Source organism: Microcebus murinus, chromosome 9 (assembly GCF_040939455.1).
Source record: "Microcebus murinus isolate Inina chromosome 9, M.murinus_Inina_mat1.0, whole genome shotgun sequence".
NCBI classification, from domain to species: domain Eukaryota; kingdom Metazoa; phylum Chordata; class Mammalia; order Primates; family Cheirogaleidae; genus Microcebus; species Microcebus murinus.
This window is the reverse complement of record NC_134112.1, coordinates 14,562,012-14,579,557: the sequence shown is the minus strand read 5'-3', so window position 1 is coordinate 14,579,557 and position 17,546 is coordinate 14,562,012. Positions and strand designations below refer to the sequence as shown.

At 42.6% G+C, this 17,546-nt stretch overlaps 2 protein-coding genes across 2 annotated transcripts in view; both read left to right on the top strand.

The window, feature by feature from the left end:
• Positions 1–15,757, top strand: part of POU6F2 (POU class 6 homeobox 2) — a 194,447-nt gene extending 178,690 nt beyond the window's left edge. Inside the window, exon 6 of the mRNA XM_076006212.1 lies at positions 13,863–15,757. Coding sequence (XP_075862327.1) covers positions 13,863–13,936 — 74 coding nt within the window. The 3' untranslated portion in view covers positions 13,937–15,757. The remainder of the gene's footprint in view (positions 1–13,862) is intronic.
• On the top strand, positions 4,751–11,955 carry LOC142872959 (POU domain, class 6, transcription factor 2-like). Its single transcript, XM_076006763.1, has 3 exons — positions 4,751–4,814; positions 7,079–7,247; positions 10,675–11,955. Exons 1-3 carry the CDS (start codon positions 4,751–4,753, stop codon positions 11,492–11,494), a joined length of 1,053 nt encoding a protein of 350 aa, XP_075862878.1. The 3' UTR covers positions 11,495–11,955.
• Positions 15,758–17,546: the final 1,789 nt, after the last annotated feature.

Here is a 17,546-nt window from a genome sequence, read left to right as displayed (position 1 = left end):
ACCATATTTTAGGTTGTTTAGATATACAACCCTCTTCATTTGGGCCAGAAACCCTAGTCTTACTTGAATAAAATAATAGATAAAATTAATGTAATTATAGCCAAATTTTTCCCAATTAAAAAAACCTCTTTTAGGGTTGTTGTGGGAAAAGATTCTAACTTTGCTGCAATTCAATATTGTGCATAAGTTTCTGCAAAATGTTCTGTTTCTAAATGGCAGCAAGGTCATAAATTTAGGATAGGCTGTTAAGCTTTGGTCCTGAAAGAAAAGGGACCAAAGTAAAGCATCTTATCAACAAAAAAATAAGGTAAATATGAAACAAATGTACAAACCACACACACCCCCAGCCACTAACACAGTGTTTTACACAAGGAAAATATTAATAGTTAATACATGTTAGATGGATATAGAGTTGGATAAATGGAATGGATGGACAGCAGACATGGGTGGGTGGAACTGGGTTCACTCTAGTCACTTCTCACAAGCTGGACAGGGAAGGATTAACCTTTTTCAGAAATTAGTAACAGAGTTACTTAATGGGCTGGGTGGAATTCCAATTGCACCGTGGCCATTGGGACATCGAAGTTCTAGGTTTATGGTGAGTGAACCATATTACATATCCTTGTGGAATAGAAAGACTCCACATGCACTTGAAGCAGCACACTCCCAATTCGTATGCAAAGCCTGAAAGAGGAGCCCAAGCTAACTTTACAGTCTTCTCTGGCAGGCATAAGAGGCTCTAGCAGTGCCACTAGAAGTCAAACTTTGCAAAATCCCATCCCTGGACTTAACAGTTGCTTACAGATTTTACACATGTTGTTTAGTTAATTCCCTTCTGTCTCAACACTCAACAACAGAATGAATAATACATGGGTCATATCCCTCTGATTCCATAACTGGCTGTGATGGTTCACGGAACTCAGGGAAACACTTAACGTTTACTGGTTTACTATAAAAGATATGATAAAGAATGCGGATGAACAGCCAGATGAAGACATATACAGAGCAAGGTCTCAAAAGATCTTGAGGACAGGAACTTCTGTCCCTGTGGAATTGGGGTGCACCACCCTCTAGGCAAGTGGATGTATTTGCCAACTCTGAATCTCTCTAAATTCCATAATTTAGTGATTTTTATGGAGGCTTCATCATCTTGGCATGATCGATTGTTAAATCAATCTCCAGCTCTTCTTCCCTCTCTGGAGTATGTAGGTGGAGCTGAAAGTTCCAAGGTTCTAATCATGGCTGGGTCTTTCTGATAGCCAGCCACCATTCTGAAGGTATCCAGGAGCCCACTAAGAGTCACCTCATTAGAAGAAAAGATGTTCCAATCACCCAGGACATTCCAAGGGATTTATGAGCTCTGTCAGAAACAGGGATCAAAGACTAAATATTAAAACAAAAGATGCTCCTAGCACACTCAGGAAATTATAAGGATTTTAGGAGCTCTGGGCCAGGAACCCAGGACAGAGACCAAATATGTGTTTCTCGGTATATCAGAATATCACAGAACCTTTGGCAAAACCTGGGCCAATGAGGAGTCCATGTTATCATCAAAGACTTTCAATCTAATGTTGGCTAACCAGCTATATTCCAGATGAACTAAAGTTGCTGGATCATACAAAACTCTTTCCCACTCCAAGCAGAGGAATGCCAAGTTAATGTCCTAGTAATGATAACAGAAGCTTCATATGCAAAGAACAGCACATCTGGGCTCAGAATTAATGAATACACACACTTGTTAGAACATCTGCATAGTACCTATTGATAGTACCTACACACCTTGCCCTGTGTTAAACCTTGCTCAGTCTCCATAGTTATCAGGGGTAGAGATAGTTTCTATAAGTAGGGTCTTTGGAAAATCTAGGAGAAAAATCATACTTTTCTTGACAAATGTCTCAATTTGGTTTAAGATTTACAGTGTACCATTTAGAAATAGGTAAATTTGAGGGTTTTGCTTGCTTGCTGGGTTTTTTTTTTCTTTTTTTTTTTTTGAGTCCACTTTTTTTAAAACCCCTTAGCTTGATCCTTAGACAGCAAAGGGCTTATAGCTAGTTCCAGAAAAACCAAAACCATAAAGTGAACACAAAGATGCATGGTGATAGCACATGGCATAGTGAAACCCCTGACGCACAGTTCACACCATTTCCCACAGCCCAGCGAAGTCACCACATTGCAAGTACGCCGTTCTCCCAAATTAAATTGCACATTCCCAAATGGTTTCTTATTTCCCAGAAATATTTGGTAAATATGCCCATTATTTGTTGTGAGAGTAGCACCAAAAAGCCAGACAGACGTTTACATAAGATAGTTAATCCATGCTTCTTTGAAGCTGCATATTATCCCCATAACAACCCACGAGCAGGGATCACAGAAGGATGATGTTGACTCATGGTGACAGCTCAACCCATTTAGCAGCCCCTTACTGATACCCAGGCTAATGGTAGGAAAGAGCTAAATTTAAAAAACTGAAAGGAAAAGCAAAACATCTGTCCTGATTGATGCATCCTGAGCACTCGATTCAGTGTGGGCCCAGCGACTATGAACCAGATTCTACAAAACAGATTGGTTTTCACACACTTTGCATATGGCTCCCGTAAAAATCTTTTTACTTTTCAGTCCATGCAATCCAGATTTGATTTGGGAAACACCATCATTATACTTATGAGTCACTGCCAATTTTCAATGCCAGTTTATCCTATGGGCCAGTTACACTCTTTATAGGTTGATCAAGGGTCAGACTCAGGCTGGACCCCTGGCCGTCATTGCCATTGCTGGCCCTGTATTTAATATATTGGGCTGACTTAATCTGGAGCAAACTTCTATAAAACATGTTATTTCCTCCTCAGTCCAAAGAAACCCCAGACTGGGTGTTGTCCTCGAGCTGGTTAAAGGTGCTCGATCCACCTTATGGGAAATCTGAGTGTTCCCCATGAGGTTCCCACAAGGTAGCCTCAGATGCATGCTTAAAACTAACCCAACCTCCCCAGAGCCAGGAGAATGGATGACAGAAAGCCAGACTGACCTGTCCCAGGGCAGAATGTCAAACTGAGCTAGGTTGAGAGCTCAGACAACATCCCAGGAAAGCTTCCTTTTACCACATTCACCTCTTATTTTCCATCCTCAAGCTGAAAAGCACATGGCCCATATGGAAGGGAAATTGTTCCCACGGCGAAACAACCTCAAGAGTTTAAGACAGAAACTTTGGGATAACAATAGCATTAGTCTTCTGATGAGTTCAAAACATCTCACAGACACCATCTAACAAGTTCTCCCAGTGTATGAAGACAAACCCCACATGTTGTAATCAGGGTAAAGGTAATATTTCTCTAGGCATGGACTCCTTCTTTGGAGACTTCTATAATCTTGGAAACCATGGCGCGAAACCATAATAATGCACTTTGCCAACTGAGTTTCATGGGTAAGAACTAATATAAAGAAGGCTGAGCAGCTCACCTACAGTGATCAAAAAATTGCACGAAGAGATATTGAGTTCCCCTAACCTGGCCTTTGTCCAGCAGACCACCACCCTGTTTAAATTTCACAAGAATTCCTATCTTATCACCTCTCTAAGCAGAACCAGAAGAAAGTACGAGAGTGGAAACTACGTGAGAAGAGGAAGAAGGAATCCGGCTTTCTGGTGTAATGAATGTTTGCCAGGGCCCCATGGGCTCAGTGGCTGGGGCTCCTGCCCATCTCTCTGAGCTTTAGAGTGGAAGTTTGAAATCTGTCCAACACCACTCACAGCTTGGGAGCTAAGAGTCCACAGCCTCCTTTTCAACTCCGGTTATTGTCAGGAATCTGCCAAAAAGCAACCTGCACAATCACGAATGCATATTTCGTTCCTAGTATCAAAGAACTAGTGAGGAGACATAAACAATAGAGGCAGCAGGAGAAGAAAAGAAGGATGACAGGAGGCATTTACATGAAGAGTCATAAACCTGCCCAGTACCGCACTGCTAAGTCAGGCCCCGAGACTGAAGCAGACCATGAAACCCTACCAGTTAAAGACCTGCCCCTCAGGTGCTGAATAATTCAACTGATTCCAGTTGATCCAAAAAGCCTCCTTGCAAGGAGAGTGGGGTGTTAACATTAATAAAATAATAGTTGAGGTGAGGCAGCAGGTTTTCCGTGTTCTGGAACGTGCTGAGTAATAATGGTAAAGGGTCAGGAAAGATGCTGGCACACAGAGGACACCACACCCAGACTGGGCCAGGCCTGGCCATAGAGAAAGAGTCGTGTGAGGTCAGCTGATCTCCTGCATCAGGATCACCTGTGGCACTTGTTTAAAATATTCATCCCTGGGCCCCAGCAGGTGACTCCGATACCTGCAAATTCACACCGCCACAGTCCTAAAAGCCATAGTGTCACAAGGAAAGTCTCCAGCTTCCATTCTTTTCAGTTTCGAGCCTCCACGCCCACCCTTGCAAGGCTGCCAAGCCCCTCTTCCCTCTTTCCTGGGGGGAGGCCAGACCCCCCTCTCACCATACCATTCCATACTAAGTGGCCCTTTGTGCTCCAAACCAGCGTTTCTCAACTATTATTTTATTAATGTTAACACCCCACTCTCCTGGCAAGGAGCCTTTTTGGATTTATTTTTATCCTAATTGTCCTCCTTCCACCCATGACATTTTGATAGCACAGATATACTGCGTATCTGTTCTGCTGATGCACTGTGGCCCTTTGAGGAGCCATACATGGTACTATCTAAGACTCTTCCTACTTCTCCTCCCGCCCCCACCCCAGAACCAATATGAGCCCCATTAAGAATGCAGGCTCTAAACGCAGGGTCACGGAACAGGCTGAGCAGCCAGCAGGTCCGAGGCGGGCTGGCAGGAGGATGCCGAGGGGCTCAAGGGACAGCCAGAATCAGTTCCAGCCGACTGAGCATTACCAAATGCAAATGGACATCCAGTGCGGCCAGATCTTCTAACATTTCAGAAGAACGTGGAAAACCTAGATTTTTCTTTAGAAATCGATGTTTACATGTTGGCGAGTCATTTTTTAAAAGTTTTTAAGCACTAGGAAAGCTGGGTTTTATTTGCAAGCCGCTCATTTGCAACCTCTGCTCGAAGGATTTTTTTCAAGAAGAAGGAAAGGTGCTCAAGGCTGCAGTGTGCCAGATGTGACCTCCCAGAATCCCCAGCGAGTCCAGGCAGCCATGCTGGTAGGATTTAGTATCCAAAGCGCTGCCTCCACCATGGACCACCCAAACACGTCTTTCAGTAACCAAGTGTTGCCAGCCTGGGGGACAGGGGGAGGGTGTAGTTTAGGGAGAAAAAGTAAGATTTTAATTCATCTTAGCCACACCAGTTTTATAGTCATCTGCCCCAACCCTGGCTATGCACATGGATTCTCAATGTGCTACCCTGAAATATTCATCACTCCTAGCGTGAGCCCCTGCTCCGCCCTAGCAACCTTGCAGGCCCCCACAGTGCTCTGCTCCTCCCTGCATCTGTCTCGTCTGCACACTCTTCACACTGACCAGATCTGGCCCCTCCATGCACTGCCCATTGGAGAAGACCCAGATGAGTCCTCCCTCGTGGCCTCTCTCCCTCCTCTGCACACCCGGTGTGGGGGTCACACTATTAGCTCTTCATGATACTCTGCCTGCTGTTTTTCTCTCATTGTTTCTTATGCTTTAGTATTGGATCCCAAAGCCCTACAGACAGCAAACTGCACAGACGCTGGGACTGTTTCTAGTATTTCTCTTGCCCCTTCCCGCTACTCAGGACTCCCAGGAGTCACTTTAGAAAACACTCACAGACTGATCACAGTGGTTTTACCACTTTTCAACCTTTCTACAACAAAATTATGACTAATGACAGGTAAAAATTCTACAGGATCTTTTTTTTTTAATGTGAAGATAAAGGTACAACGTACACCCATATCGCTGATTCTATTTGCAGAGTCTGTTTTCTTTGGGCTGGATTTTCCCCAATAATGAGAGAATCTATACATGAAGCTCTAAACTCCCCACAGATATTAACGTCCTTATTTAAAAGTTCATGAAAAATTGGCACTTGGCATGCAAATGTTGAATTTCTTGTTTCATAACAACTGGAGTTACTACAGCCCTGAGCCCAGAAGAGCCATGCAGTCCACCACAGTCCTTGGACAAGTACTTGAATTTACTGAAATTGATGGGTTATTGTGCAGAAAGAGGAAGAGAAAAACTTTTCACCTAAGTGGGAGGAATGAGGCGAAGAACAATAGCGGCAGCTCACAGGGAGAATGGCTTCGCTACAGGCAGGATTGAGCAGCACTTTGAAATCTTCCACCATCCCCAACCCATGCTGTCTCCAGCTTGGTGCATGCTTTCATTTATCCAGGGATCAGTAGCCTGGGGGAGGGGGGAGTTTCATTCTCCAGCTGTTGTGTCATTTCCCTTGATAAGTCCTAAATTGACCGCGTTATCCAGCACCAAAGGAGCCTTCCTGTGGTAGGCATTTTTTATTATGTGCCCTTTCAGGGGACAAAGGCGTCTGTGTCAGTAAACTACTGCGGGGGGAGGGGAAAGACAGTATTATTCTTGCAGTCGCATAAGCACGCTCTTCTGAGGGGCTAATGTGGATGTAAGAAATTAGGCAGCATTACCGTGTGTTAGCCTGGCTGCATCAGTATCAGGCGAAGGAAAAACATATAATATTATTGTCTTCAAGTGCAATTTCTAGTGCTAAAGATTCCCAATGAAGACAATTCAAATGGAAACCTTTCCATTTTTACATTTTTGCATAATATTGGAACATGTTTATGGGCAAAATGGAGTTGCGCCCCCAAAACAAGTGCCTCCCCGTGCTGGCTGTTATTTGAGGAGCATGCTCTGGCATTGGGCAGGTGGCAGTGGCAGCAAGCTGTGGTTTTATCCGGGGTAGAAACATCTCGAAGGATGATTTGTGGAGGTGTGATCATTTGAGGATGGAGACTTGGGTGCCTCACCTGGGAGACAAAAAGGACATTCTGTGATGGTTCCCCACCTCTCTGCTGTTAAAGAGAGCCACTTTCTTATAAACCGTAATAAACAAATACTGCTCGGCCGTGTGTTGACGTATTGATCCTATTTTTAAAAACATCTCCACAGATCCTCAAATGGCAGCGGGTGAGGTGGATGGGGTTAATCTGGAGGAGATCCGAGAATTTGCCAAAGCTTTTAAAATCCGTCGCCTGTCCCTTGGCCTGACCCAGACTCAGGTGGGCCAAGCCCTCAGTGCTACAGAGGGGCCCGCGTACAGCCAGTCGGCCATCTGCAGGTAACCCGCGCCCGCATGCTGTCACCTCTCCTGGCCGGCCTGGGCCTCGTTTGTCCTCGCGGCTCAGCCTTTCTTCTTTGGGTGGGCAAAGCTGGAGGGGCAGAGTGTGGGAACAAAGTTCGGGGCAGCTATATATTGGGATTGGTGATCTTGAAGTAGATGGAGGTGCTAAAGCAGATTTGGGGGCCTGGCTTGATAACTCCTGTCAACTCACAAAGAACTTCCAAGGCAGTCACATTGGAAATACAATACCCTGGAGCCAGGGGCCTTCCTTCTGGGCCCACACTCCTATGCAGCTGAGAGCTACCAACTGCTCTGCACGCATAGGTATCCTGAGCAAATATTGTAAAGCTGCCAGTCCTAATTGGTGTTAACATTTCCACCATTTCTGCCCAGAGATGGCGATCAGGATTTTCCAAGAAAACACACATTAAAAAAAAAAAAAAATTAACCATCTTCTGACCTTGAAGGTTTTAACTTGCCTTCCCAGATGCAGCTTTAAAAGCACATCTTTAAAAAAAAAGAAGTGGCTGCTTTAAATGGCTCAGAAAAGGGTAGTGAGAATCTGGCCTAACTTCTTCCACCACCACCCCAAATTAAATAAATAAGTGACAGAATCGAGCCTTGGTTGTGTTCGAGTTGATCCGGGTTAAGTCGTCAGACGCAGACCCCATGCATGCATGTGTGTGTTGCACTAATCCCATGTTTATGCATGAGGTAACAAAGGCACTTCGGTAAGAGCTTTTTCCTCTTGGGCAATGCCTTATGAGTCCTCCTCCATCAGGAAAAGCCAAGAAACCAACTCTAAACTCATTTAAGTGGATTTTGTTCTTGGTGATCCATGAAATGCTGTCTTTTTATCTGCTCTTTATACTTTTAATGTATTCCCCAAAGGACGGAAGTGTACTTTTCCTGCAGTTTAAGACTAAGGTTATAAATAACATCAGTATGGGGTAGTAGCTTGCAGCTCACATTTTGCTCAATGATTTTCCATAAAACCCATTGATTGTTGTTAAATACAAAAAGCACCATAGGATCCTCTCACTTCTATGGCCTCCCCTACTGTTTTTTCTTATAAGATACCTCCCTGTAGAAAATAACCTTTATTCAGTCTATACAAGGATACTACTGCTGGGAAATTTGTTTCAAGGCTTGTATATGTTATTCCAAACAACATGTACAGAAGCATCAACACTAACAAGCAGCATCGATGATATGAATACCGTTTGCTCCCTGTTGGGAAACATTAATTTCGTTTCATCTTGACAGCCTTGGGATAAAGGCAGCCACAGGTTTTTAAGTTGTTGCCAATTTTCTGTTGGTGCTAAATTCCTCTTTCACTTATTTTTAGTTCTAAAATGTGATTTCCTTCTATTGCTGTAAGTGCTAGCTAATGTTTTAACTCATACACCTAGCCATCTCTTGGGCATTTCCAATCAAATATGTTGATTTCTGAAGTCTTCCCCAGGAGGGAGCCAAAAAGGCTGTGGCTGAAATGCACAGACCTTGGGAATTCCCAGGATAATAGAACATGTAAGATGCCTTGACTTCAGGCAGCTGCATGTTGGGATTCCAGCTTCCATTGTTTCAGGCAGATCGGTTTAGGAGCTATCTACCAAGGGGGAAAAAAAAAGAAAGACCAAGATTTGGAACACTGGAACAATTTAAGTGAATTCTAAGGGTAGGAAGGACTGCATTAGAGCCTGCACACAGGTGACACTTGTCCCTTATTAGCTGCAGTGACCCCTACGCACTGCTTTGAGTCCCTCCTTATCAGAGTCACAGAGGAAAAGATGCCCCCAGTGCACTCAACAGCCCTATCACAAGCTCTGTGCCCTGGTGCCATGGCTCCGTAAAGACTGTTGCCATGCTATCAAGAGTTGCAGCTGTACTCTGGGAGGCCGAGGCGGGCGGATTGCTCGAAGTCAGGAGTTCAAAACCAGCCTGAGCAAGAGTGAGACCCCGTCTCTACTATAAATAGAAAGAAATTAATTGGCCAACTAATATATATAGAAAAAATTAGCCGGGCATGGTGGCGCATGCCTGTAGTCCCAAGCTACTCGGGAGGCTCAGGCAGGAAGATTGCTAGAGGCCAGGAGTTTGAGGTTGCTGTGAGCTAGGCTGACGCCATGACACTCACTCTAGCCTGGGCAACAAAGTGAGACTCAGTCTCAAAAAAAAAAAAAAAAAAAGAGTTGAAGCTTTGGGGCTTTCATGGCGAATCATGGCAAAATGTGGTATGTGGCAAATTAGCACAACAATGAGAGCTTGGGGGAGGGGGAGCTTGGCACAAATGACAGCTCATTAAATAACATCAAATTATCAGTTCGCTTTGTACTGAAAGTAAATGTACTTCTCTTCTTAACCAGTACTGGAAGTTGGGTTTTTCAAAAATTAATAGATAAAAATTGCATTAAGATCCAATATTATTTGTGCTTCTTATCACATTGTAGGAGATCTAAAATGTGCTGCCAAAAGTAAGAATATGGCACACAAAGAAGGCCTATTCCATCCCTTTGCAAGCATCCTTACTGAACATATTCTGACTGACTCACGCGTGCTCATTCTGGCTCTGTGAGAACAGACCATTGTAATAAAGATGCTCAGACGGTTGTTTTTCAACAGCACGGAGCACTTTAAAAAGAGAGAGGGGTAATCGCTTCTCGGCCTTTTGGCTAAGATCAAGTGTAGTAAAAAGAGAGAGGGGAATTCTATGTATCCAAAGTTGCCATACTGGAGGGTTGTGAATTTGGATATAGAATAAACAAACAAACAAACAAAAGGTAATTGGTACTTTTTTCTTTTTCATTGAGAGTGAGTATGAGTTTGGTACCAGGATGACCTCTTAAAACACTCTATATAATTTTGTCCAAGAGGCTTCATATTTTTTAAAGTCAATGTAGCAAAGAATTGCTGATGGCAATTGATACATAGAAGACCTCATTTACAGAAAATGATATCGTTCAAGTACAGTTTGCAGATATCACACATTAAACACAGCTTGATGCCGTGGTGCAAAAGTACACCATTACGCTGGACCGTGTTTGGAAGGCATGAGGTGGCCTTAGCACACCCAGGGGTGGGGTGTTCCATAGTTATTACAATGTGTCCAGCTGTTTGAGCCAGAAAGCAGCAATGGGGCTGTGTTTCACCTGGAAAGGGGGGCATGTTGTTAACTTGCATATGGTGAAAATTGTTCACCATATGAGAGAGAGAGAGGGATAAAAAGGGAGCCATGAAAGGAACGTCCCAGTTGCCATCACTGACTATGATAATAGCTGCAACATTCTCATAACCAAGTCAATAGGGGGGGGGGGGACTTAAAGAAAACCAAATGCAAAACATACCATTTCAAGCGAAAGACCGTGACCACTGTCGTCTTTGATGTCACTTTCTAGCGTTAATTTTTGCCTTAGGGATTCTGAAGGCTGGGGACACGGGGCTGGTACCGTTCAAATGGAAGCTCAGAGCTCAGCGTTTGCAGGGGAAAGGCCGGCGAGTCGTTGCGTGCCCGCGTCGCAGCCCGCGCGTCCCCTGTCCGCCCGTGTGTGTGCCGTGTGGTCTGCATGCGCTGGCATGGAGCACGTGGGGGGTGGCTCTGGCTTGGGCGGGGCTGGCCACCTTGCGGCCGGCCACTAACCTGCAGCGAATCCGCCCTGCCAGGCAGTCAGGCAGGCAGGCAGGAGGCCCACCCTGGCAGAGGACTCAGTGTAAGACTGTTCTTTCTCAATTTTCCCCCCAGACACACCATCCTGAGAAGCCACTTTTTCCTACCACAGGAAGCCCAAGAGAACACTATAGCTAGCAGTCTGACAGCCAAACTGAACCCTGGCCTTTTGTATCCTGCCAGGTTTGAAAAGCTGGACATCACCCCTAAAAGTGCCCAGAAGATCAAGCCGGTGCTTGAGCGGTGGATGGCCGAGGCTGAGGCCCGCCATCGCGCAGGTATGCAGAACCTGACCGAGTTTATCGGGAGCGAACCGTCCAAAAAGCGCAAGCGGCGCACCTCCTTCACACCCCAGGCCCTTGAGATCCTCAATGCCCACTTTGAGAAGAACACACACCCCTCTGGGCAGGAAATGACCGAAATTGCTGAGAAGCTGAACTATGACCGGGAGGTAGTTAGAGTTTGGTTCTGCAATAAGAGGCAAGCCCTGAAGAACACAATTAAACGCTTAAAACAGCACGAGCCGGCCACGGCCGTCCCTCTGGAGCCCTTAACAGACTCGCTGGAAGAAAACTCCTAAAGAGAATTGGAAGCAAAACCCACAGAAACTAAATTCCACCCTTGGGACGCCACCAAAAAAAGAAGAAAGAAGACGACAAAGAAGAAGAAATTAAATTAAATTAGAAAAATAGCCCCAGTCATTGTCACCGTTGTAAGTAAAAGACTAAGAAAACTACCAAGTGGACAGAATGGTTTCTACACGTCCGTTGGTTTTCCAAAAAGGAAAATGAAAAATTTTTTGAAAATTTTTAAACAAGGAATCCACCACACTGAAGGTGTGTGTGGTAGCATAGTTCCTGTCCCCCAACCTGTCTCCCCAAAGCCAGTTTTTTAATGGACTTAAAGCAAACCAAATAACCACGAACTTTTTTCTGTATATTATGAAAATATGAACACGTTTTAAGGAAAAAGAAAAAAAAAACAAACAAACTAAACCAAAAACCAACAACAAACAAAAACTTTTAGCTGTTCAAAGCGAATACAAGCCTGCCACCTGGAGGAAGGACTGCATCCTTTCAGGTACTAAGTGCTGATTCACTATGAAACCTATTAACCAAAGTCAGAAACATGGCATTGCAGACGTGATCTTTCGTCTACTCTTCTCTGCGCGTAAAGTTGTGTTACGAATTTTTACATTTGTACTAATGGAAACATAGGAAGCCTGATTTCTCCCATCTTTCCCATCTGTTGTCTCCGCCCATGGGGTGGGTACCATTGTTGAAGCCATTCTGTGAGGCTCACTGTTGGGTTTTTTGGGGGGAGGGTGGACATTTTTCTTTTTCTTTCCTTTTTTTGGTGGGGTGGGGGGGGCATCCTGGATCGTGTGCCAAAGCATTCGTTGCTTTCTTCTCACTATGACTTGTGGGTTTGAGAAAAGAAAATGGAGCTCGCATTTCTCTTTTTTCTTCCATTTCTCCGTCTCCCTTGCACGTGGCCTCCCAGGTCTGCTGGAAGGCCACAGAAGTAGGGAGGAACAGTGTTTTTTTCCACTCAGATCCTAGTGAAATGCAGAAGAGACTCCAGAATAACTAGGGCTTTGCTCGATGAACTGTCAACACTGACATAAGCTGTAATTGTGCTCACTGTCCACACCAGAGCTTGGGATTTTTCTCAGTCTGTTGGCCACGTACATGGAGAGCTGACCAAAACTAATTTTGTAATATAAACATAAGCTGCACATTTGGTTCAATACTTACATCTATGTTATGCTTCTGTGCAAAGCAATTTCTCTCAGAAGTCTGATAGCCAAAGAAATGTCTCAAGATTTCAGTCAAAATACACACATGGCATGCGCACGCCCATACACACACACACACACACACACAAAGAAACAGGCTAAAAAGATATCATTAAAGGCCATCATATATCCTGTTAATCTCATCTTTTCTGCTACTTCTTGCATTCCAATAGCGATGGCAGACTTTTTTCAGGGGGGAGCAATTATGCTTGGGATCTGTAAACGGAGCAGAAAGGTAGCAGGCAAATGTAAGCAGTTGGAATCAGGGGCCAGGTTCTTGAGGGGAAAGGAAGTCCTAACAGGGAAGTGTCTTTATGAAAAGAAAAAAATAAGGGCAACATATGTAACTTAAACATTTGTACCCCTGTAATATGCTGAAATGATAATTTAAAAATAACATTTAGAATAAAAGAAAGAAATATAGGAGGGGCTTCTCCAACGCATCAGAATAGCCTTTACTATTAGAACTAGAGGATTGTTTCTTTTTTTTAAAAAAAAAAATAGCCTACTCTAAAGATCTGTGGGCCACAATAACCTACTGAGCAAAAAGGACGTGCTGAGCTGTGGGGATGGCTGTGCAGGTGAGCGACTGGAACCTGCTGCTCATGTTTTCACCCAAGTCTAGGCAGAAAGTATTCTGTTAAAGTGGCAGGCAAGACAGAACTGTCAATTTGCTCACTGTCTGAATGTAAATATTTAGGAATAATTAATTAATAATCATGCTCATGTATTATCTAGAAGTAAATTGTGAAATAAAAAAGAGAAACCCCACCACAAGTTTCCCAACTGATTAGACATGCCATCTCCTTCCCCTAACACACTCCCTGTCCCCTGGGGGTTTGAGTTTCTTCTGTTGGCTACTTTGCTGGTTGTGTAAATGCTACAGTATAATTGTCCCTTCAGATGATTCATGCAGCAATCAGGAGACTACCAGCAAAGGAAACTCTAAAAGAAATCCTGGAAGTGGAACTAGTCACTTGTAAAGGTGTTTCCATTTTGCCAGTCTGATGCTAATTGGACCACCGCTAACCTGATCTTCAATTCCAACGACATCATGGTACCCGTTTCACCACTTGAGAAACTGCACAAATACCAACAACCCAGAAACCCAAAACTTCATTGATTAAAACAAAATTTTGTATTCTCCTAGGACCTGCTCCAAATTCCATCAAGAAAAGCTCCCCAAGAAAAGAAGTTAACAAGATAACATATGACGGATGCTAAATGTTTAAATATATGCCGGCAGCAGTTACATAAGGCCTGCTCAGTTCTGAGATCTATAATTGGGAGGGTATAACTAGGACAGAGAAAATATAAAATAAAAGTAATCTTCCAGAATGGAACAAAAAAGAAAAAGATTCATCCCACAGTCGTAAAACCATTCATGTGCAGTGATTTTTTTTATAGTTTTATAATTTTGTATTGTTTTATAAATTATTTATAAGGTGTTGTAATGCTTCTTATATTAATTTTTTACAGATAAATTTTTTGCTACAAGGCATAAAATAGTGCCTGAACAGATTCTTAGGAATATAAATTATACTGTGTAACTCATAAGTCTTTGGGACCACACCTGTTGTTTAATTTTATGATGACATTTCTTATTTCCACTTGTAAACAACTTCATATGCCAATAGCGTTTAAGTGTCTTTTATGTTTCCATCAACTGAAGGTTAAGGTTGCCACCGACAAAAAAAATAAAAGCCACTTTGGGCATATGCGATTGTATTTCAAGCTTCAAAATTTTTCTCACATATTTTTATATTATTGCCATCTTCATTATCTTCATTATTTGATGGAAAACGTGACAATGTACGTTATATTTTACTTTTGTTTGTGAGTTTTCCTTTCTTTTTCAACCAAAAAAAATATTTTGAACAGTTAAAAGTTTTAATTACGTTGCAAGGTTTTGGTTTCTTTATGTTGTAATCATACAGATACACACATACACACACACAACACAACACAACACAAAAGAGAGAACAAAAAAGCAAAAGGAGCTAGGAAAGAAAAAAAAAAAAAAAACAAGTAGAGGCGTATCAAAGAACTCAAGCTATAACCAAAAAGAAATCGTAAAATGCCTTTGCTCGTTTCTCTTCGCTGGACCAAAGCTCAATATTTGTAGGTATATGCACATTGTATAGATATGGCTAAATGTTGCTGACAATCTCGCAATACTAAACTGTTCCTATTTTAAGAAAAAAAAAAAAGAAATACAAACTGTTCATCAATGTTTTACCTCAGCACTCTACTTGTACCCAGTTAATGACCAAGCTTAAAAAAAAAAAAAAAAAGGAGAAAAAGGAAATTGATTTTCATTTCAATGTTTGACTGTAAAATCTGTTTGGATAACATTTTGTAATGAGCTTTTTGTCATGTGATTTGCTTGTCTTCAACTTGAAATTATGTGAGGCACATTTGTTTATTTGTTGTTAAGAAAGTGATTTTTTTTTTCTTGTCCTATGTGCTATGATCTAGACTGGTCACCAGGGTCACTTATGAGGCACCACAAAGAGATCTGCTTTCTCCATGCTTGGAGCAGGCAGCAGGAGGGGGGGGGGCAGGAAAACAGACTGGGTTGTTTTGGAAAAATCATCATGACAAGAAGTTGACATGATATACTTGTGACCAAGAAGCCAAACTGGATATTTCAAAGCTCCTTACTTGCTCTGACATTGAAACCAAAGCTGATTTATCTGCACAGGTTGCTTAATGTTTAAAAAAAAAAAAGTAACTGTACTTTATCTAGAGCAATATCTGTATGGTCAGTAAAGCTGCACTTTGTGTATTTCTTAACAGCTTCAGATCTGTCACTTTTAATTTGTACCATAAAAAATAAAGAATTGTTTGACATGAGCTTCCAGGCTAAGTGTGTCTCGCACTGAGATGTGTCATTTAAATTGTAAACATTTAAGTAAGCGTACATTACAAGCCCAAATGTGAGAAAAGGAAGGGGTTCAAGACAGACTGGTTACTATTACAATTATTTTAACTTTTCAAATGAAATTACTATACTCATTGGGACTTGTTTGGTTGCAAGATACAGAAATCCAACTCAAACTTACCTAAACAAAAAGATACTATGTTGTTTGACTTAACTGGGAAGTCCTGTGGTGGAGCTCAAGAACATCTGGATACAGTGGTTTCAAAGACATCATCAGCCTGTCCTGCTTGGCTTCCTTCTCAGAGGGATTCTCTAACCATGGACCCCAGGGCACGGAGTCATGTGCCTGTCTCTAAACTCAGCGCTGGTGCTGGGGAATGGTGCATTTAAATCAGCCATTTGCAGTCACAGGCCCTGTCTGAGGTGGGGCCATGGCGTCTCTTGAAGACAACCCCATAGGACCACAAGGAATGAAAGAGGAGGCCCCATAAGAACCAGAAGACAGAAGAAGAGACATGACAGTGGGCAGACAAAACCCAGAGCCGCCATGGTCTGCTACTAACACCCAGCTGTGAGCCAGGTATTGTAGAGAGTTCTGCTGGGAAAGTAGTGTTCTGCTGGTCTTAAAGAATGTCTGTAATCACATATTCTGGCAAAGTGGGGCACTTCAGTTATGCTCCTGCTTGAAATTTAATGTGAGTAGCAGGGGTGAGTTAATGTTATATTGTCTCACCAAAAATGCCGGTAAAGTATAATAATAATATTTAGAACCACAATCTCCATAGCTTTAGTGACCTTTAGCAAACATTTCTCATGCTGCATGGAGATCTGTGTATCAACTTCATGTTATGATTGGCAAAAGCGCTTTAGGACAAGCAACAGACCCAAAAGTCTGAGTGCCCATGCACTATACATGGGCAAACAAAGTGGCCAGGAAGCTCCAAGACTGACTTTAAGAGGAGCAAAAAAATAGTGATGCCTCTGCCCTCATGAGTGACAAAAAGATAAAAGAAAGTCATTTCAAGCTTTTTTTTCCACATAAAATACTCTAAAAATATGCTGGGCAAAGGTCCTGCCTGTGATTGTGCTTATTATTATGAAATATGACTTAGAAAACTCTAAAATTTCTTCTTTTTAAAGACAGCTGTCATTCAAATGCAATCATCCCATATTCCACGAATATCTGCTAAGCATTTCACAGGTGCCAGAACATTCTCTGTGCTGGGGACTCAGAAATAAACAGAATCTTTGCCTACGAGAAACTCATATTCATAGTGCCAAAACCAGTAATATTTCTCCAGAAATTAAAATCATCACATGTTTCTTGTACTATAACATTTCACAAATAAAATAAATTTCAAAATTAAAATGATGAGACACAGTTCTGAGGCCAACTTCAAAACAGAAAATGAATGGGCAGGAATAGCTGAGGCTTAAAGGACAATCACGAGCATCTGTTTTAAAGGATTCCAAAAACTGTTCCAGTAATAATTTTCTACTAAACCAACCATATACACACAATATATTCAGTGGCAAGTGTAGCAGGTTGATGAGTTTAATAAAAACTCTGTGGTTGTGGTTGGAAAGGGTTCAGAAGCAGCCTGTCACCCCACATGGGAAAACCGACTTCTCGTTAACAAACACAGGGCTGGGCTCCTTATCTGTTGTTCTGCCCTTTGAAGAGAGTCCAGCCAAACAGCAGCCATTTTTCTTGTCTACTCTGCGCTAAGGAAAGCCATGTCAAGGGAAGAAGTTGACGCCTAAGGAGGTGTATAGGATGAAAATCTTTCTAAAACATATGAAATATTGTCATGTCTTCTGAAAGCAGTTCATGAACATAGTTTACCCTCTTCTCGAGGGCCTTTCTCCTGCCATTTGCTTTATTCTTGTTAACAGCTCTATTCATTAGCCATCCACAGCAGAAGTCTGGGAGTCCTTCGAACACCCCAC

Coding starts and splice junctions, on each gene's coding strand:
- LOC142872959 (XM_076006763.1), top strand. CDS start 4,751: ATGAGCCCCATTAAGAATGCAGGCTCTAAACGCAGGGTCACGGAACAG. Junction 4,815..7,078: donor ACAGGCTGAGCAGCCAGCAG/GTCCGAGGCGGG, acceptor ACATCTCCACAG/ATCCTCAAATGGCAGCGGGT. Junction 7,248..10,674: donor AGCCAGTCGGCCATCTGCAG/GTAACCCGCGCC, acceptor GGGATTCTGAAG/GCTGGGGACACGGGGCTGGT.